General features: G+C 45.4%; 2 protein-coding genes across 2 annotated transcripts in view; one reads left to right on the top strand and one right to left on the bottom strand.

The window, feature by feature from the left end:
- Positions 1-15,646, bottom strand: part of LOC139624244 (zinc finger SWIM domain-containing protein 6-like) — a 41,442-nt gene extending 25,796 nt beyond the window's left edge. The window contains exon 1 of the mRNA XM_071483214.1: positions 15,145-15,646. Within this exon, the coding sequence (XP_071339315.1) occupies positions 15,145-15,577 (433 nt within the window). The 5' untranslated portion in view covers positions 15,578-15,646. The remainder of the gene's footprint in view (positions 1-15,144) is intronic.
- Positions 15,647-18,887: 3,241 nt separating this feature from the next.
- smim15 (small integral membrane protein 15) lies at positions 18,888-21,237 on the top strand. Its single transcript, XM_071483213.1, has 2 exons — positions 18,888-19,012; positions 20,834-21,237. The coding sequence occupies exon 2, from the start codon at positions 20,865-20,867 to the stop codon at positions 21,087-21,089; it is 225 nt and encodes a 74-aa protein (XP_071339314.1). The 5' UTR covers positions 18,888-19,012; positions 20,834-20,864; the 3' UTR covers positions 21,090-21,237.
- The last annotated feature ends 1,147 nt before the right edge of the window (positions 21,238-22,384 follow it).

Genomic DNA, 22,384 nt, shown 5'->3' with positions numbered 1-22,384 from the left:
GGTTGCGCACGCGTACACAGGGCGCACCTCGTCCACGCACAGACACAAAGGCAACCCAAAGAGAAACATCTCATCCACCTGGTGCGGCGATCGACGGGCTGCTGCAGAGAACGGGAATAACCGGGACGAAGACAAGTGAGGGAGAGAGAGGAGAGAGAGAGGGAGGGAGAGAGGGGGAGCAAGAGAAAGGTTGAATATGTCTCTGCTGAATCGTGGTGGTCGATTCTCTTGCCTGCGGGCTATTCCTGTAAATATTGACGTTGATGTTAGGACCACTCTCTTAAGGATAAGCTATAAAGCAAGGGGGTTAGATTTACTCTGTGCAAACTGTAAGCATCTGAAATCACACGCTACGCTGGGCCTTCCGCGAGAGTGTTGAGGGGAAACAGTGAGAGACTTTCAGGGTGAAGAGCTGCTACTACATGAGGGAACTGAGCTCTCTCGGTAGGTTTACAGCTCGTTCCTCTCCCTCTCTCTCCCTCTCTAGATGGTTTAGGTTTCCACTCTCGAGCTAAAAGCAGGCAGCTGACATCAAAACCTTCAGAGAGACCCCTATTTCCCAGAAACAGCTCTCGTTTCATGTAAATAGCTGCCTTTCATGGCTACATTGAGATAAATTGCACCCTGCTGGACAAGAGGGAGACAATGTTCACCCTGGAGCCTCTTTTGTTGACATCCGTATGTGTTGCCATGACAACACGTCTGCCCGGTGTGAGCGTGTGTGTGTGTGTACGTGTGTGTTTGCATTCAGAGGTTGTATTTGAGGCGGGGGGTGGTGGTGGTGGCGGTGGGGGGGCACACATGTGGGCAAACACACCACGAGCACACAGGAAAGGCAGGCAGGCAGGTCCACACACACAGAAACAAAAATACAAAAATACTTCTTCCATTCTTTCTCAAACACACACAAGCACACAGCTGCACAAAAGCTCGCAAAGAATAATACATGAGCGTGACCAAAACACTGAATCAGGTTAGACTTGCTTCCAACTACCATGTCCTCATGGGAGGCTGCAGGCAGAGAAGTTTATTACTAATCATGCTCACGCTAAAAAGGGGCAAAACTAATCCAACTATGACAACACCTTTTCCGAACCCTCCAGAGGATGGTATGTGTCCGGTCAACTGGGAATTAATCTGCTAGAGGGATGCAATGATGCTTGAATTCATTTTTTAATACAAGTGGGTTAAAGATGCCAGTCCTCCTCAGGGATCACCGATGCTCCATGGGCTGTAGTCTCTATCTGTCTAACTTTGTGAAGGAATTATTGTGATTGTGCGTGCACTCAAAGCATCTACACATTGTTTGATCACATCTGCTCAAATTAGCATTTTCATAGATGACAGAAGAATAATTATATCTGTATGCAATTACACTGATTATGTCTCTTCGGAGACTAGTGAAGTGAAGGACTATGTCACCTCTGAGACCACATGAAACAAAGGCCAACTGCTTTGTTTATATTTCACCACGTGTCTATACTTTGAGATCCTCATTATGTTCATTTGGGATGCCAGAGTGTTGAAGGAGGCGAGGACAGGGGTTTTAATGGGGGGATCAAGGGGGGTGTGGGGCACAACTGAGGGGGTACATGCCCAGCGCCATAGCAACCGCTCAGGAGGTTGAGGGTCTGCATATTAATAATACGGATAGGAGAGAATATGTGTGAATGTGTATGTGTGTGAGAGAATCCCCTCCCGTGGGCAAGTCAGCATTCACCCATGAAGTAGGTCAGTGAAATTTGCCCAAATTAGGTCAGTGGCAGTCAATGGGTGCCATCCTGGACAAGAGGAAGAATAGAGGGGAAAGAGAGAGGGAGGAAGAGAGAGAGTCTATAAGGTTAGGGGAGCAGAACCAAGCGGCTTACTTCATCTTAGCTTTTCCACTTAGTTAATTACTGATACACACACACACACACACGCTCCAAACACCCCAAAAAACTCAAACCTCAGAGTGAGCAACCAAAGCAGAGAGATGTCTTTACAACTTTAAGCCGTCACTTTTACTCCACTCAAACAGCCCTGGTATCAGAATAAGTGTGCATCAAAAGCCTGTTTTGATTGAAAACGCTTTTGAAAAGCAGTCCGAGTCGGTTACACTGCTTAGGTCTGATTATTTAGCACCCTTCCTCCTCCCTCTACCCCCGTTAGCTGTTTGGATGGTAGCTTCTTTGTCATCTGCCTCTGCTTCCTCTAGCTTTTTCCCACCCGATTTTGAAGAAATCCACACTGGGAGAGAGGTTGTTGTGCATTGTTCCCAATAAATGGCGGAACACAGGGACCTTTGAAGTCTGTGGCACGTTGTGATTTGCTTTCATCGTCCCGCATCTGTCAGTCAACAAGAGAAAACGTGACTCCAAAGGAAACTTATGCTGCTTCCCGCACCCCCAATTTCCTCTCCACATACACGAAAACAAAACAAAACAACAAAAAAATGACAACAAAGACAGCAAGAACGACAAAGGCTGTATTGGGCATTAGACAGACAGGGAGTGGGCTGAATAATAATCTATGAGGAGCTGCGAGGTGTTCCAGAAGATTTTGATGTTGCTTCATCTGGAAGAGACTGACTCTGCTTCTTCCTGCCTGAGCTTCCTTGGCCCACTTCCGCACAAAGGGGAGTGTGTGCGTGTGTGCGTGCATCCCACTGTAGCTCTGGGTCGCTCTCTGAACTTTATTCTGTCAGCCCCCTGCCACTCATCTCACTGCAGTTGGGTGTCAGAGAGGAGGAAGAGCATTGACAGGTGTCTTCTGTGGGCAATGTCTGTTCAGAGGAGCGATGGCAGAACCTGGGCCTGCACCTGATCACACAAGCCTGCAGCCTTGCTGTGACAGCCACAGAGGTCGGGGGGGGGGGGGGGGGGGGGCAAAGGCACTCCTCCCTGGGCAGCGATCAAACCCGAGCCCCCGGCTCGCTTGGAGATGTGACAAGGCCCACTTCCCCTTTCGCTGTTTTTTTTCACCCCCCATCCTCCCCCTGCTGCCAATCATGTGTCATGTGCTTCACACTCTCGCACGATGCACGCAGTTGTGTGCTGAGCATTTGTGTTTGTGCTGGGGCTGAGCCTGTCTACATAAGTTAAAGAGATGTACAGAAGCAGGAGTTGAGGAGACAAAGAGACGCACGAGGAGTCGAAGAGCTTTGCAGGAAGTGTTGAGCCAGAAACAACCAAATGTACAAGCTGAGCGTGGCTTGGAGTAAAGCGAGCCACAATGAGTTACAGTGACTAACGTTACTAGCCAGAGAGAGAAAGATGCCTGGCTAGAGAGGCTGGGTATAGGAGCCAGAGAACTGAACTGCAGCCAACCTGGATGAGGCCTCAGTCCAGATAAGTTGGGACAGTACCAGGGGCCCAGCTACAGCCCATCAGTGTGGGGAGGAGGGAAAAGGGGGAGCAAGTGAATTAGCACGAAAGACAGAGTGAAAAAACTGAAAAAGAAAGAGAAAGAGAGAGGGCAGGCTTATAGGCAAAACTGAGAGAGAGAAAGAGAGGGCTTTTGAGGCCTTTCAGCTCCAAAGTGGGATGGAGGGGGATGGTTGGAGGGAACCGCTGAGAGTCAGGCAGAGCTGGAGCCGAGGCTCAGAGACAGGGCCAGGGCTGAACTGGGGCTGCTGAGAGAGGAGCCAGGGCTAGAGGCCAGAGGAAGGAGGGAGGGGGGGGGCTGAGAATAGGAGGAGGCTGTGGCAGAGCTGGGGCCGGGGCCAGAGCCAGGGGCCCCAGCTTTAGATTTAGTCAGCTGTTCCCCTGGCCAGCAGCTGGAAGGACGTAGGGAGAGAAAGGGAGGGGAGGTAGCAGGGGAAGACAGCGTGGAGACTTCGGGGGAGATTTTAACGGGGAAACGGAAAGTGAGAGGAGATGGACGAGAATAAGAAAAGGAAAAAAATAGCACCGTGATAGAGAGAAAGAGGAGAAAGAAAAGAGAAGGGGGAGATGGTGGCTGTGGCGGAGGTTTGGAAAGAGGACAGTGGAAAAGCCATTAGATTCCTATGAGAGAGAAAACAGCGCTGAGAGCAGACAGACTGACAGAAGGTGGTTAAGGCTCACTGGCTTTGCAACCACTCTTCCTTTCCTCCCTTGCTGGTCCTCCTGCTCCCTCATTCCTCTCTTCCCTCCCTCCCTCCCTCCATCCATCTCTCCATCCTCCTCCTCTCCTTCCGTCACTGCTGCGCTATTCTCTGGCTAGCTCCCTCTCAGCCAGTTGTGCTTCGGCAACAGCCCTGCTATTCATTACGCATGACCTGCAGGCATGACCCTAAACACACACCGAGATCCCAAACAGGTGCCCCACACACATACACACACACACACACACACTCACACAGCAGCAGCAAAGGGATCACACATGACTAAAGGGGGGTGGGAGGTATAGACAGTGTAGACAGAAGGGCTGAAGTGAGAAGAGAGAGCTCTCTGTGGCTGCCGGAGAAGCACTGCAGCACAAACAACAACGAAAGAGGGATGGAAAGAGGAGAAAACATTGAAAGGAGGAGAGAAGAGGATGTAATTAAAGCAAAGAGCGTACACACTTTGTTTCTATAAAAGTGGCGAAATGAGATTTGGAGTAGGGGAGCGAGGAGCGAGGGGCGAGGGTTTGCCATGGGGCGAGCAGCCGCTGCTAGCAAAGCACTTTATGGCCTATTATATTCCATTCAGATGGACCAGGCGTCTGGGATAAAAGCATTTAGTCTGTGCGTTAGTGAGTGACTCAGCACTTGGAGCCTTCGCAGGTGGACCCCCTCATAACTACACAATGCATATCAATGAAGTGGTCCACTCACTGCATATGGATCACTCACTCCCACACTTTTTGTTTTTCCTCCTCCACCTACACTACCTTTTACCCCCTCAGCCTTTCACACCACCTTATCGAAACATTCTGCCTCTATGTTGTTTATTCTCTGTTCAGATGGATTGAGGTAATCCCACCTGCTCTTCTTTAGGAAAGACTTGATGAGGGCAGCATCCAATAAGACAGGGAATAAGAAGCCATGGGAGGGAATGAACGATTGCGAACGGTATGCTCCAAAAAATAAACAAAGGCCCAACAAATGCTTCCCTGTGCACACTTCTTTCATCGGAAATGTCCTCAAAATTATGGGGAGAGATTTCTGTGCAAGGCAGGAATCGCCGACCCACCTCCTCTCCTCCGTTTTCCCCCCATTTAAAGTTGAGAAGCCAGACAGCCCCCCACCCCCCAACTCCCACCCCCACTATTGCTATCTCTCCATCACTCTCTTGTCTCTCTACGGCTCTCCCTCCACCCATCTGCCCTTCCATCTTCGTTCTACCTCCGTGCCTCTCCATCCCTTTCTCTCCTCCTCTGTGGTGGTTAATGGCACAGGGATCCAGCATGGAATATAGATCAGCGCGAGATGGATGGGGCACCAGGAGCTCCGGCCAGTCCCGTAGGTCCCAGACCAAAGATTAACTAAATATTAGCTGACAGGAAGAGAGAGAGGCAGAGACACAGCTGCAGCTGCTAGTGCCACTGCCGGCAGAACAAACGACAGAGACTGTTTTTAACCCCCTTTGCTCTCTTGAGAGAGGGAGAGACACATGCGATAAACACACATGAGATGCAAAAAATACACACAACACATCGGGGTACATGTACTGCTGTGCACGCGTACGCACGTGCTATCAGATGCACCCTGGGAGAAGAAGTCCACTAATCACATTCTCTCCTCCCCCTCTCTGCCCTGCCAAGGCGGATGGCAAGGGGGGAAAAAAAGGAATAAATCTTTATTAGGCGATGTGTCCCTGCTTTATCGATCGCTTTGCTACTTCCCTCCCCTCCTCCCTCTCCACCCCCCCTTTTTCTCTCCCCTCCTTTTGTTATTTTAGGCATGTGTCTGCCATCCAGTCCAATTGAGTCAGGCTGTACATCAGAGAGGACCATTACCCATGTCTCCCTGGGCTGGGCTGTCACTGGCTGCAAGGGGGGTAGGAGGTGAGGTGATGTCGCCACCCGGGAGGGACAGCTAGCCAGCTAACAGCTAGCCAGACAGCCAGGCAGACAGACAGGCAGCCAGATAGTAGGTTTTTGGGTGAGAACGCAGACAGACAGGATGGCAGTGACACACAGTGGCAGACAGAATCCAACAACAATGGCAGATCAGCATTTCACCTACACTAAAGTCCTGCATGGGCCTCTGAGCAGAGCATGGCACAGACACAGCCTGATTTATGGAGCTAATTTCCCGGTAGCCACTAATGATAAAGAAGGGTTACAGCTTTTTTTCCTGCAAAGTCTTATGGGAATGGATGTACCCCAGAATACTCAGATTCAAACCCAGCAACTACAGCGTTCTGTAAAAACATATGGCTGGATATGGTTTCAGATTTTTCTTTACTCATGCTGATACCCCAGTGCAGAAATGAAAAGGAATATTTTTTTTCATACATTCTCTTGAGAAATAAATGCAGGATGTTCAAACAAGAGGCCGAACACAAGCATCCATGAAGGAAGTTATTTCTATAAAACAGTTTATAGTTGGCAGAATTTTGATTGAACTTAGGAACTATCTGATCAAAGAGTAAGTAAACAGGAATTGGACCAGACATTCAGTGAGAGCTCCTGGTACTGGACAGTTTTCATCACCTGGCCCCCAACAACCAAAAAAGTCTTGAGGTGGGGTCTGGAAAATATTAAGGTGAAGATCACTTAAAAAAAGACACCACAGCAAATAGGTCAAGTCCAGTTCCTCTCCTAATTCCAGACAGCGGTAAACAGAGCTTCTAAATGTAGAAACAGCGATAGCCCCTGAGGTCTGGATGCAGACTGCTAACAGCAGCACAGCACAGAGAGCAGGAGCTAGCTAGCCTGCTAGCCTTCCTTTGGGAGTTTAGACACAGGAAGCACTATGGAAACATGCTGTATCTAGATAGGGGCAGTGTAAATAAGATATGAGTTTCTATTGCCCGGCTTGGGAAATGAAACTGGAAAATTGAGAAGGGGGAGAAAAAGAGATCATTAGAGCTTATAAACACAAGGAAGGAATACATAAAAGAGGAGGACAGGCACAGGTACGGAGTGATTAGGAGTAGAAAAGCAAGAAATTAAGAAGACAGGAAGATGAAGGGCAGGAACGAGGCAAGAAAAAAACAAGCAAGAAAGGAAATGAGGAAGAAAGAAAAAGAAAGAACTCCTTCAAGACAAAACTCTTTAGAAGGGCAAACTAAATTCCATTATCAGTTGAAAGCCTTCCTCTCTCGTTCCCTTTGAATCTCTCGCATTTTCTCTCTTTGTCTGTCTCTCTGTCTCTCATGCCTGGAGAGGCTTTTCTACCTCTATTCAGCCTTGCTCTGCCACAGAGCAGTGAATGCATGTCTCACATGCCACACAGACACGACATCGTTGGACCAGGCACAGCCAGGGGCACTCTCAGGACCTCCTCCTCCGCATAGCTCACACAGCACTTGAGCCTGCCGGGCAAGAAGAGAGAAGGGGGTAAACTCCCCCTCTCAACCTGGCTCAGATTCCCGATTGTTCCACAAAAGGACAAAAAAAAACAAAACTGAGCATATACTGTGTAGCCTCTCTGACCGATCTCTCAGGTGAGAAATGGTTTATTGGAACATGCAAAAGACACAAGCACACATTCACTAAAGCAATCTTTTCCCTCGGTCAGGTGCCGTTTATTGGAAAACAATAATGTGAGCATGGGCCCGTCTTTCAAGCTTAGCAATCAGCCACTAGAGGGACAGTCAGACCAGATTGACCTTTGACTTTAGTAAATCCCTGGGGGGGTCAAGGAAAGAGGTCAACATTGGGCCAGCTCATTGCTGGGGGAGGGACCAGTCGATGAGTGAACACCTCTGTTGGTGTGTGTATATGCGCGATCGGGGTCAGTGGCAGGTAAACCCTCATCCTCTGCTGTTGTTTATTCTAAGGCGCCTAGTCACTGGCGCCCCAGCACCGTGAGGCAAGTGTGTGTCTTAAAGCATGTGTGCAAGCACGTGGGTGTGTGCGTGGGAGTGGGAATGAGATAGGGTGGGAATGATGACAGACGGGAATGTCATCCACCCTCTTATCATTAACATGCCTCACCTATACCTCACCCTGACACACACAGCCATAAACACGCTCACCGAGCCAGTAACACACAAAGTCATACAAGCACATGCTCGTATTCACACACGGATTAAAATGGGCTGAAAGAATCTAGCCTTACTTACAGTGCTTTGTTAGTAGTTCCTGGAGCATATTTTTGCCCAAGAAGCAGTTTGAGGTATTAAATCCACCTCCACTCTTAACCCAGCAATCATTTACAAGAACATCAACAGACAAAGCTGGTTTGTCACAACACAAAAATATCCTTGTGACCTTGGTGGCCTTTTTTGGCAGACAGTGGCTCAAAGTTAAAGTTAGTTTAATATAATTCAGCATATTGTAAAGACATATATAGGCACTGCAACGCAAGGATATTCTTTGCTGCACCTTGCATCATGATCTGGGATAGATCAAAAAGATTGCCTTTAATCACTAACCCACACAAACAGACACACACACACACACATTGTTTGTTGCCTTTGGGCTGATCCAAAGCTGTTTGGCTTCTGGGGAGAAACAGCTGTTGACCAAACTGCACAGAGAAGCTCTGTTCTGTGGCAACATGTGTAGTTAACACATATTCTCATACTTATGTAGTGAATGTGCACGCACACACACACACACACACACACACACACTGAACATTGAACCTTCCACTGCAGTAAGCAGAGTCTTGGACTGCTTTGTGCTTATTTCAGCAGCGCATTGGTGCAAAGAGGTATTCATTAAAAAGAAAAAAAGTGAAGGGGAGCATCAGATAGGAGAACGCTGAGTGCTGCATTCCCCCTGTTGTTATTATTGCCAAATCGAAGAGAGAAAGGCGGCTGGTAATAAAAGTCATTAAATGAAATTGAAAAAACGGTCTTTAATAGGGCCTTGTCATTGTGGATTTAGTAGCCTTTCTATCGCCCCTTCCTCTGCTCCATTCTCTGTGCTCACAGAGAAGAGAGGGGCAGGAGCTCTGTGGAAGGAGGACTGGATTCCTAGACATAGTCAGCCAGCCGAGGAGCTGTGCTGACGCACACCCAGCAGCCACAGTCTGGGACAGGAGACAAGTCAAGCTGGAACGGGGACTGGGGCAGACGTTAGAGAGCTCATGCTGGAACTTTATTACTTTAGCTGGTTTATTTTAACAGAGGCAACGCATGCTGATCTTGTACACAGAGCGTCTCTGAAAACCTGCCAGTATTAGCGTGCAGGGTAATTTTGAAGAAAGATCTTTGGGCAGCTTGGTAATAGGACTGGGGAGTGTGGCAGACGCAAGGCAGCTAGGGCTGGAACTGGTGAGGGTGATTTAAGAGGGGCAGGGAGGAAACAACTATGTCTGGGACCAGGAATGGGACTGGGAGGGAGGCTGGCTCCAGTCAGGTGGAAGGACTGGAACTAATGCAGACGTTAGTCCTTGCTTGAGATGGCAGGAGGACAGTCTAATGGTACATCTTGGGTACAGTCTTGGAAATATGATGAGCAGGACACAGTTATGGCTGGGGGTAGAAGATGGAACATGGCTTGCTGGAGGATGTGATGTCTGTGTATGGGAATAATCTGTCTAGAGGCACATCTGGGTCTGGGAATGTGGTTGGTTAGAGCTTGGAGTTGGGGACAAGCACTGGGACCGTCTGGAAACTTCTGATGTTCTGGGAACATGACAAAGTTAGCAAAGGGACCAGTGGTCATCTTTCACTCAACGAGCACAACACAGCAATGTCAGAGTCTGCTTTATGGGCTCCATCCTTGAGGGGGCCACCCAGACTGAAATCTGGCTAGGGCTGTCTGTAAGTGATCGAAGGAGGAAACTGAGCTCGCGCTGAAATTCATTATGAGCAGAATGAAACTAATTATCACGTAAACACATCTCAGATTTACACTGATGCTCATGCTACCGTCACTTCACATGAACTCATGAACAACAACTAATTTCCTGGATGATTTGTAAATCCAGATGTTATTTAACATCACGCAATATTACACTAAAACTGAAAACATGAACAAATATATATGAAACACAATCTTTTGTCTTTGCAAACATCTGCAAAGCCACGTTTCCATGCAAACACACTCACAAAGAGAGGCTAAGCTAACGTGTTTCCATTACATGACAGCTGGAATGTATCCTATCTTCTTTCCATTCAACCAACATAATGGGACAAAGGCCTGGAATCTGCTTCTCCCTCTCTCTCAGATACACACATTCAGAGAGAGCCTTATCCCTAAAGACTCAGTGTCTCTTCACATAGATGCAGTTGCTGCCCCTCTGTCTCTCTCTCTCCCTCTTGGACAGCCAGATGTTTACACTAGCTCCAGGCTCAGCCATGTTTCCATGACGATACAAACCCAGGGTTAGTCACATGGCTGGGGTAGACCTGAGGCACTGGATGCAGGATCATTGCTCCTTGACCGCCCTCACCTTAAAGCTTGGTCTGACTCTAAGGGTTCATTAGAACGTGTCCTTAGCTTATTACTGAGAAATAACAAGAAGTGTTCTGGGGAGGGCAATATTTTTCAAAACCCCTGAGTCATATTGTGTCAGTAAGTCCTGAGTCACAAGTTGAGCCTCTTTACAAGACATTGGTATCACTCAGACTAACAGCATAGTCGGAAGCATTCTGTCTCTCTCTGTCTTTGGTGGTAGGCATGTGGGCTCATTTTCGACAGGCATTGTAAAAAGATAAAGGAACTCTCTAACCTAACAGGAAAATAAAACCAGATCCACCCACATGAAAAGAAACAGCCCACACACAAACAGAAAGAATAAGCCCTCACCCACCAAAAACCCAGCTCAGCCTGATAGCGTCTCGCAGACGACATGCTCATGCAAGATTTATGTTTTGCATCTTAAATTTTGCACCTTCATGGACAAAATGCCTGAGATGTCGATGTGGGTCCTCAAGGAGCCCTTTGAAAGGCCTTGTGAATTCTTAGTTCAGAAGGAGCACAGCATTGTGTGTGTGTGTGTGTGTGTGTGTGTATTATTGCACAAACATGCTGAGTGTTACTTCACCTTTGTAAGTGGCACAGATTTCTCCTTGGTATTAGGCCCACTGCTTTGTCACACAAACAATAACCTACTTGTGTGTGCAAATATTCTTTGTTTTATCAGCCCCTTTGTTCTATGGGTGTTGTCTGTGTGTTGTATTGTCGTAAATTACGTCTGATGCCGCCATGTTTCTGCCCGAATGCTAAGCACATATGTGATTGAGCCTCAATAAGAAATGACATACGGCTCCACAGCCAAGCTAGTAGCTCACCTAAAGTGTGCTTTTTAGTGGCTAAACATAAAGTTCAGACGAGTCTGTGTTATGATTTTCACTGTCTGCGTTACAAAGACGAACTGGTTAAAAAACAGGGAACCACCAGCCTGGTTATTATTTCACTGTTTCATTGACATCATGATAAAAAGAGGGTGAGAGACAGAGTAGATGACGCAGAAACCTAATTAAGATTCTCCAGAGCGTGAACAAATTAACCTGAGTTATGAGCATGCAGAAGCACACGATAGACACACAAATCTGCACAGACTCACATGCACACACACGCGCGCACAGACACACACACACATACACACACACTTTGTCTCCGGAATAGGTGGAGCAGAGGAGGATGACATTCACACTCAAACAGGCATGACTGCCATGGACATTCAGTGATATTTTAGGCAAAATATTATAGGCTATCTAGTCCAACAACACCACCATGGAAACACACCAAAATAGGCTACAGGATATACATATCTACTTTCATGCTAGTTGAATTTAAAACAGCCCCAACCAAGTATCCACCTCATCACTCAGATTTGGGGCAGCAGCATAATAAAATGACATGTAGCTTCATGTAAAAAAAATTAGCCTAACAAGGAGAGCTGGATAAATAGGCTGTAGCATGTAGCCTATGCTAATGACATTGCAGGGAGCGACATATGCCAGGCATCAGTATGTCACTCCCTTGGGACATGGGGCTTACGGTAACAGGATAGTAAGAGTGAGGTGGTGGTGTGTGGTGGTGGGGGTTATGTGTTTTTTTTTTTTTTAACTCATGGCAAAAAGCCCAGGAGGTAGACAGGGGGAGGGCTAGGAGAAGAAATATGGGGATGAGGGGTCAAAGGGAGGAGGAGCAGGACAGTGCATGTCATACATGAATGAGAAACGAAGGAATGAACTTGACCCAGAGTGGAGGACTAAAAGAGGAAGGAGGGTAATGAAGTGCAAACATGCTTTGTCATGCCATGTTAGAGCCATAGGATTAGAATTCTATAATTAGAGGACGGGGCACCATAATACTAGCCTTCCTTTCAGCATGATGAGCTGCCGAGTCTAAATTACACAAGGGGGCCGGAGAACAGATGCTGTGATCAGAACAGGCAGCTTTGGAAGTTTTCTATATTGCTGAATGGTCCTCAGTTACACCACGGCACGGCCTGACTGACAAGCTAAAGAAAATTGAAGCTTGGCACATCAGTGAGCTTTACTGATATTTCTGTGATCAGCACATGACAATGTAAGTTTTATGTGACAGACAGATGTGGCTATGGGACTGTTCTCCAAAGCAACATGCATATTTCATTTTATTCATTTGCGTTTTTTTTAAATGTATTATTACACATTGAACCTTTTCCTACAGGTTGAGGTTAGGTATGTGTTTCACTACCCGTTCAGCAGCCGACAAATTCATCACTGATTTGACAGAGGAAAGAGTGCAAGAGGGCTGAAGCTGGGGTTGTTATAACCGAGAAGCAGTGGACTGCTAGATAACACTTGCGTTCATATATGAATATTTATCTCAAATGCTGGCACTGGAACAGATGAGCTCGCATGGGAGAAAGAACAACCCATCCATCTCACTCTCTCCCCTTCTCTGCGCTTCATTCTTCAGTTTCATACATCCCCTTCTCTTGCAATCACCATTTCAATGCTTCTTTCCTCTTTTGCATTTTCCACCCACTTTTTCCCTCCAGGCTTCCCCTCTTTTTCTTGATATCACCCGATCTATTGCTCTTCCCCTTAAACGCCATCCCCCTATCCATTCCCTCTGCAGCACTGATGTATGGAAAGAGATGGAAGAGAAAAGAGAAAAGCATGTGATTAATGTCTTTGAGAAAAAGATAAATAATCACAGGAGACTGGGGGCTGGTAGTTGGCCTTAGGGGAGTAAATATGGAGAGTTTTATAGCTGCTCACTTGGGAGAGAGGGAGGTAGAGGAGGAGATGAGAGGGGGAGGAGAGGAATACAGCGACAGCAGATCCATTCAAGTATATTAGCTTTTCCCCCCCATACACAATAACCTCCGCATCTATTCTATTGCTCTACTGTCTTTCATCATCAACACTGAATCCCATCCCACTGACAGCACACACATACAAGAAGCCACACAAAGCCTTGCCCTCACAACCACCCTGCACTTTTTTCCAGGCCAGACCCACTGTATGTGTTTGATGGGCCAATACATGTAGTGTGTGATGTGGCTGACAGCCCCCTCCCATGCTGCCCTGCTTTTAAGCCCTCATCCTCCAGTGGCTGCCTGTCCCCTGGAGTAGATTGCATCTTTTATTTATCATTTTCTCTTCCTTGGCTTTATTTTACCCAGCTAAAAAAAAAAAAAGAAAAAAAAGAAAAATCTGGGCCGAAAATTGTAATCAGCATAACATGCCCTCCTCCTGCTATGTACTCGCCTGTCATCCTCCTCTCTCTGTGAGCATGCAGGAGACTGACAGCCCATGCAGACGAAGACACACACATGCACACAGACACATGCACAATCCCCCTCTGTGTTTATCAACCCCCCCACACACACTGACACACATACTCTTTTCTCTCTCTGTCACACACACAAAAACACATGCACAGCCACAAAAAATGACCCTTTCACCCTCTTTGTCACTCTTTCTGACTATTTTCCAGTGCTCACACACACACACACACACACACACACACACACACACACACATCTCCCCACTGACGCCTCACACTTTCTATTTTACCCCGAGCTGAGTGTTCAGCTTCCTAAAGCTCCAAAAGAGTGAGCACATAAATGAGCCTAATGCTGGGGAATCTGGTAAACAGGCCAGAGAGGGAGGGAGAGCTGCCTGCCTGTCTGCCTGCTCCATGGCTACTATTGTGCACTGCACATTCTCTGAGCCCACAAGAGCTGAAGCCATCTCCACACAGATTCTTTGGAGGGATAGTAAGCCAAGAAGAGAGAGAGAGGGAGCAAGGGAGAGAGATAGAGAGGGTGAGGGAGGGAGGAGGAAGAAGATCATGCATAAAATCTTGTTTGCAGAATGCATTAAGATTCTGATGAACTGGGGAGGGTAATGGGATTAGAATCCTGAACCGTTTCCAAGGGTGGGGAGTCGGATTGACAGCTGAGTCTATTGCACTGACGAATGCAGTGAAATATTGTGGCTCTGGCAAAAGGCAGCCAGCCAGGCAAAAGAGGCAGGCAGGCAGGCAGGCAGGCAGGGGGTTGCTGAGCCTACAGCACCTCTGTTTACTCCCAGCTTTAACACAAATAATGCAGCTGAGAGAAAGAAAATGCATCTTTGCCTTTACTGGCTGCATATAGCTCGGGCTTTAACTGAATATTGGGAAGGCAGAAGAAAAGCTTCAGTCTGTCTCACAAAGGTGTTTGGCAAACAAAACAGAAGCACTGTGGCTTTAAATCACCGTCCCTCCCACCCTTTCTAAATATCGTCTATTTAGCCAGCGGTGAAAAGATATAGGGGGCTTTTGTCTGCGTACCCGCTGGTGGGGGCATGGAGAGCTGGAAAGACACAAAAATAGGAACAAAGTGCTAAGCTTCCAATTGGGATGGCTCTGGGCAATTCAATGCGCGCAGCTCAGTGGGCAAAAACAAGGAGAAGTGGGCTACTATTACGGGCTTATCTGAAAATAGGCTATTCTCACACAGCTATAGGGTAGAGACTGGTGTGGAAATACCCTGCATTGTTTATAATAGACAAGGCTATGGAAGCCAAACACAAGCCCTTTAAAAGTCTGGCATCGTTCCACGGTAAAAGGCAAACAGTGCGAGTTAGTTGTTTTGTTTATTACAGGCTGTTTCCCTGCATTATTGTAACGTTACGGTCCACTCACCGACTTGCAATACGTTGTCCACCCAGCCACCCTCTAGCAGAGTGACACCCCGTAGAAAAGGCAGCTGGGTCTCGTCATTATTGTCCCCGCTAGTTCCACTTTCCTCTCCTCCGGCGTTGAAAGAGGAATACATACAGATCTCCTTCTCGCTTCTCGGGAATGACCAGTATACGATCCTCCGCTGGACGGGCTCCGGGATCCTCTCGAACCGCTCCTCCACCCTCTGGAACGGCCACTTCTCCGCCACTCTGCGCGCCGCGATGTCGAGCAACGACTCGGGGTTGTGCGTTTTTCCATTCCCCGACCCTCCTGGAGCGGACCCTGCGCCGCCACACAGGACTCCTCCAGCCCGCTGCCCCTGCCTGCATGCCGGGTTGTAGCCGGGCCGGCAGCAGAGCCGCTTGGCTGGGGGCTGCTGGACTCGCTCGGCCATGATCGCACCGCTTCCAACCTGAAGCGCAGTTCCTCTCCGATCATATAAACGGGATAAGGAAGAGAAAAGGGCAATCTCGCAGCGATTGTTTGCCGTACATGGAGAGACTGCCCTTATTTGGAAAGGTAGGCGGCGCTTGTGAGTTCCGTGAAGTCCTTTGTGTTGTCAAAGTAACCGGGATGGGCGGGATCCTGGAGCTCTGCCAGCGCACGAGTGGCGCTATAAAAGGAACTGGAGGCGGAATTCCCGAGCGTCGGCGAATCCTTTGTGAAGCCGCCCGGGAGTGCGAGGGCGGAGCCCCGGCGGCCGACGGCCTTTGAAGTTCCCTTCTTATTTGAGTTTAAAGGCGGGGACTTAATCCAGGGGCGGTCTCGCAGTTTCCCACAGGGGTAAAAGGGGGCAAGAAAACTGACTTTTTTTTCCTTTGGAGCCTGGGCTACTACCCCAGGCTCTAGCTTTTCCAGTAACAACGCGATGGTTGTTTTTGAGGCTTTAGTCCAAAGGACTCTCAGCTGTCAGAGGCAGAAAGGGCGTGGGAGGAGGAACATAAAGATATGGAGCTGGACATGCTTGTCCTCTGTAGTCACTACTGTGTACTCACTAATCCGTGATTTTGGTCAGCTGTATGACATAGGCTTACTATGCTACACCTAAAGACAATGACTCACCAACTCTGAAAGACAAGTGCTCTCTTTCTCTCTCTCTCTCTCTCTCTCTCTCTCTCTCTCTCTCTCTCTCTCTCTCTCTCTCTCTCTCTCTCTCTTTCTTACACACACACACACACACACACACACAAAATTAATATTTATATACTTGTCACAGGGGGCAAGGTTTTTAATTCCCGATTAATCAGTAATTTGTTAGAAATTTATAAGTACAGTATAAAATAGGTTATGATGGGTCCTCCGTATTGTGTCCATGGTCTTGGAGAGGGACTCAGGGTCAAAATTTAGTTTTTAAATCTGAACTGTTATAGTTTATATTGTGGTCAGTTGTGTTTTATAAATCTTTTTCTGTGTTTGATGGGGTTAAGAAACAGAAAACCTCAGGCAAGGTGGTGTTATTCCTTGAACCATAGTATTGGCTTTAAATCTGGATATCTGAGCCTCTGATCCGTCAATTTTGACCATCCTTCTTTAGTCTCTTGTAAGTCTCCCTACTTTATGAAAGTGCAATACTGACTTGCCGAGAACCCCTTTAAGACTGCGTCTGCATCTCATCATGTGCTTAGCTCTTTACTCAGTCCAGTAATTGAGTCTATCAACTTGCAAGAGAAAAAGAAAAATCAAAGGATATTGGAAATTCCTCAAGGACTGGCTAAACTAGTGGTTTTTCTTATAATCATTATGATTCACGCCACCAGTGGAGCTGGTTAACTATAAATTGTGGTTCAGTCATTTTATGGTCTACCCCCTCCCTGTTTGTTGATAATGTTAGTTCCATAGCTGTGTCATGAAAAGGAGGCCTACTTCTGCAGGAGGGGTTAGGGTGTGGCTGCATTGCCCACCGTCCAGATTCTCCCAGCCTGATGAGACATGTAGCAGAAGCTAATAATTATAATCGGATAACAAAAAAGCCACCAGATTGAGGATGTTTTTCTAAATTGTCTATAAAAGTTGACCAAAACTATGCTGGCAAACCAGAATGTGTGTTTGCAATGTGTCTGTCCTCTGCATGTGTTCCCAGCTGCCCCTCTCCTTCCTCTGTGAGTAGGTCTAAAAGGCTGGCCTTTGAACTGCTATGAAAGTGATCCATGCCGTATGGACAGAGCAGATGTGGCCTAACCTGATTTGGTTTCAATACTTCCCCACAGGAAGTTCACAAAGCCAGCAGGTCCTCCTTTGTTATGTTAGTCATTTTTCTCAGAGGGCCAGTGGAGCCTTTTGCTGTTTTTATACACTTACTGCCTTATCATTTGCTTTATTTTTCAGACAGAGAAGTTCCACACATGATGAGAAGTCTCAGCAACAGTTAGATGTCATGTGATTCTTTACCCAGTAGCAAAGTAGACTATATTCAAGTGTTTTAGTTAGTATAGTTAGTCTGTATTCATATTTGACTGTAATCATTATGCAGCAGGATTTTGCAGCATATTCATGGCACACATATTCATATTCAACCCCTACAGTTGATGAGCAAGAGAGTGCTATACCCAAACTTTTACAGATAATCGAGGGGGGTCCAACCAACAACTATGTTGTCACAAACTACCAGAAAACACATTGATTCACTCACAGACACAATGTTTCATTTAATTTCACTGAAATTCATGATTTTCATTTACCACTCCAGATAATCCTTCGAGAGTTTTTGCCACCTGTTCACATCCCTAAATACTCATATTTTTATGAATAAAAGAGGACAAACAAAAGCAATAGCAATACAAATAGTGTTGTTGCCTTTCTATATTTAATACATTTCTGTTTATATTTATTACTGCTGCTTTCACCCACTCTTCTGCATGTCTTTATATTGAGTGGTTTCTCTGCTATCTCTGCTAACTTCCTGTTTGTTAGGACATTAATTTAAATAATGCTGCATATGAACACTAAAGCATATTAGTAAATATCTGCATTACCACTTTACAGTTACTCATATTGTAGGGAACAATAGTTAAAACACTGCATTAACTACACGTGAGCATATAATTAACACAGGGCCTATGTGACTTTAACACAAAGCCAAGCATATTAGCAAAGCTGGATCACCAGCTGGGCAAAATGGACAACTGCCCAGGGAGTCCAAAAGCCCCGGGATTACTCCAGATCATTTCAGTCTTCATAATTGGATTGATCAAAAAAGTAGTTTCAAATTTGAACCACTAAAGTCAGAACCAACTATGATAAGTCTTCCATCCTCCACCTCCTGGCCCTGGTCTTGTAGGGGCTCTGTCTCAAAATCAAGTTTTGAGGCCTAAACTGTTATATTGAACTAATTTGTTCTAAAGTTATATTTCATCAAATTCCTGCCGGGTTTGTTTTCTGTGTCCAGTAAGAAACACACAGAAAACTTCAGGTAAGGGAGTATAATTCCATCACAGAAGAAGCCTACTGTTAGGCTGCAACCAATAATATTCATGATCAATCCATCTGACAATTGTTGAATAAAATGTCAGAAAATAGTAAAAAAATAATTAAAAAAAAAAAAAAAAACCTGCATCATTAGCCCTATTCCCTGAAGTCTAGGGGAAAGGTGCCGGACAGCAACTTTTTTGCTGTGGGAGGTTAATCCCGCCGTGAATATAGCATCTTCTATATTTCGATGGTTCATCAGGCCAAGTTTTGAGATAAAGAACTACATTTCCCTTACTTTAAGGAAAGCCTCATGTCCAATCACAAGCGAGGAATAATTTGCGACCTCACCAGTTTCACTTCCCGATGCAGGGAGGAGCTGGAACTTATCGTCGTAGATATAAACACAAATCACGGCACTTTGGTAAGTTTATTTTATATTTAATGGGTTTTTACCACCCCTAACCAATGTGAAAGTATAGTTTCGTTGTGATGTCACATTCACACACATTGTTGCTGCGCTGTTTAGCCGAGAGTCAGTGCTCTAAAGTTAGGCCGTTATAAATGGGCGGCGGGTTAGCTAGCGGTGCTAACGTCGCTTGAAATTTAAATCTTTCAATCAAACCTCAGAAGACTCAGATCCTAGTGGCAGACAAGACGAGTGCGTTATCTTAGCTTGTTTGTACGGGCCTGTGGCCTGAGTAAATGGTTAGTAACGGGTTAGGGTTAGTTACCTGTGAATACACCTAATTATGCTAGCTGCAACTCGACCTGATGCTACTTAGCCACTGGTTATTAGCAGGTTATTAAAGGACTGTTTGGTCGTAGCAGCAGCAAATTACACAAATTCCTTTAAAACAATATACCGATGACTCGATTAGATAAAATTGTCATAAGTGAAACATGATGAAAATGTAGTTAATGTAGCTTTCTGTGTTAACTGGACCAACTGAAACGTTAGTTATTTAGCTACTTGTCATTTTTGTTTGACTATAATCACTGCACTTGTTAGCAGTGTAATATATATTGTGTAAAATCTATCCTTTTACTATTGCTTGTTTTGATAGTGACAGTGTTTTTCCAGGAAAAGGTCTGACATATTTGAGAGGACAAAATCCAAATGATTTCTAATGGCTTCAGTTTAAATCTAGTATCAAACTCCAGAGTCTTTAAGTCAAAGCAGCCTGACTTTCCTTACCTCTCTCTTTCTTCCACTATGAAAAAGTTGCTACCCATCCAACCCTCGAATATAACATATGAAGTCCAGTTGCCTTTGACTCACCAGCACTGGATATTCTTCGACGTGGAGGACTGAGAAACTACTTCAAATATTTTTTCCTGTGTTGAACTTCTTATTCGGGCTGCAAATAACAATTATTTTATTATCAAATTATCTGCGGATTAGCAGCAAATTTGAGAAAATTATCCTCAGAAATGATTACAATGATTCTTTGACTATCAAAATAGTTGCAGGTCAATTTGCAACTATTGCAACTGTTTGACTAATCATTTAATCAACTTATAGTTGCAATAATTTGCTAACTGGCAGAGATTTTGCCATACACTCTATACAGTATTGCTATATATAGTATTGGTAATATTCCTAATAATGCTGTTCCTCTAATATCAGTGGGTGTTTAAGGTCATTGTGGGAAGTGTTGGACATCAAAGGACAGGATTGCTTCATATATTTTTTTCTTGCATCATCACTTGTCAGGTATTTAATTTACTAATTAGCCAGTAAAGGTGTGTATATCTGGTTTAGGGAAGTATTTTTTTATTAATCTGTACATTATTTTTTCAACTATTTAGTTAGTGTCAGAAAATACCTGAAAATGCCAGAAAAACCATCACAATTTTGGAAGGCCCAGTGTAATGTTGTCAAATTGCGAGGAGCAGCCAGGCCTCACATTTGAGGAGCATGAATCAGCAAATGTTTGGTGTTTTTCTTTAACAAATGACTTAGACAGTGATTCTTCATTTAATAGGTTCATCACTACTCTGGTTGTTTTTATCAGTACAGTTTCTCAATTGACGTTCAGAAATTGTACTATATCAAGGTATATTACTAACAATGAAATTATAAAATGGCATACACTGTGAAAGCATATTTTTTTCCATAACACCCATTTGCTGATGCATAAAATCATAATTGGTGGAAGGTTCTAAGATTGTTGTATTTTTTTCCGACATATTACACGGCTCTGGCTGTTAACTCCTTTCTTTCCTGGTACCTTTCTCTCAGGTCTGAATAATCCTCAGCGTTGCTGACCACGATGATTGACGTTCGGGCGTGGGCAGAGTATGTGGTGGAGTGGGCTGCCAAAGACCCCTATGGTTTCCTCACCACTGTCATACTGGCTCTCACACCCCTTTTCATTGCCAGTGCACTGCTGTCCTGGAAACTGGCCAAAATGATTGAGGCACGTGACCGAGAACAGAAGAAAAAGCAGAAACGTCAGGAAAACATAGCCAAGGCAAAGAGGACCAAGAAGGACTGAGCCTGTGAGGGCAGGATGAGGGCATAAAACAGGAGGACCAACCACCACACTCACAGCCCTCCAAATAATGAAATAATGACACGGTGCCCTTCCTTGTTCCAGCCCTACTGTCAGCACAGGGCCACCGTGCCTCATGTCTGGGGTAGGAGGAGGGACACTGGCTCCACAGGCCTAACAGTGCTGAGACGGACAGGACTGCCCAGAGGACGCTCATCCCAGTGGGACTTTGGTCAGCAAGAGCACAGTGGTCATCTGTAAGAAGTTTTTCTGCAGAGATCCGCTGATAATATTGTGCAGCTGTTGGAACACCTCGCATTCCATTGTTAGCATCCCCGTTCTGATGATGTAATGAACATACTGCAATTCTTTCTCCAAGTCACTTGCAAAATGTCAAAATTATTACTTTCTAATTAATAAAGTTTTCATGGTTGATAAGAAAATCGAATTTCCTCTGTGTGGATTTAACATCATCACAAGCGCTTTTAAGTCAGTGCACATAAAAAGTATTCACCCCCTCATGTTTTATTATATTGTAACACTGAATCAGAGTGCATGTAATTAGGCTTTTATGTACTGATTGATGAAAAAGGCTTAAATGTCAGAGTCAAAGAAAACTATAGCATGAAGACAGAGGAGCATCTAAACAAGTCAGAGGAAGGATAAAAACCACTGGGCACTGACTATTGATCACAGTACAGAGGTCAATCATAAAAAGAGAAAAAATATATAATGGCTGTAAAAGGCCAGCATGCTGCCACAGGTGCCTTTATTGAATATTGATTTGAAAGGAATGAACCATTTTGGCCAGGTTTTACTGTTAGGCATGTTTTATACTCTTTTACGTTCTACTTGCCTTCAATTTGACAAGACCTCCTGTTTATTATTAAAAATGAATGACATTCACTGTGACTCAGTGTTGTAAGATAATAAAACATTCAAAAGTCTAGTGGGATAGATAGTTTTTATAAGTACTGTAATTCTAAGTACTTGAGAGGCTGTAAAGAAGCAGTTAAAACCTCATAATTCTAAATACAGACAGGTGAACAAACGCACATTTTTTTTCCCTTTTCTTTCTCAAACCCTGGGTGCAGTGTGCCAATATCTCCTGAGAGCATTTAAAAAAACATACATGAGTAGAAAGACTGTGTTTTCAGCAGCAGGATCTCAGTTCACGTTGCTTTTTTAGCAAGTGCTCAAGACGCTCTATTAAGCTCTTTTCTTCTTTTCCACATGCTGTCACAACATCTATTACTTTTCATATTTACACTGTCAATAACTTCTCTAATCAAATGACT

Source organism: Trachinotus anak, unplaced genomic scaffold, assembly GCF_046630095.1.
Source record: "Trachinotus anak isolate AG129_WGS33_773 ecotype Australia unplaced genomic scaffold, CSIRO_AGI_Tana_v1 ptg000008l, whole genome shotgun sequence".
Lineage (NCBI taxonomy): Eukaryota > Metazoa > Chordata > Actinopteri > Carangiformes > Carangidae > Trachinotus > Trachinotus anak.
Note: the sequence above shows the minus strand (reverse complement) of the source record. Positions and strands in the feature narration are given on the sequence as shown.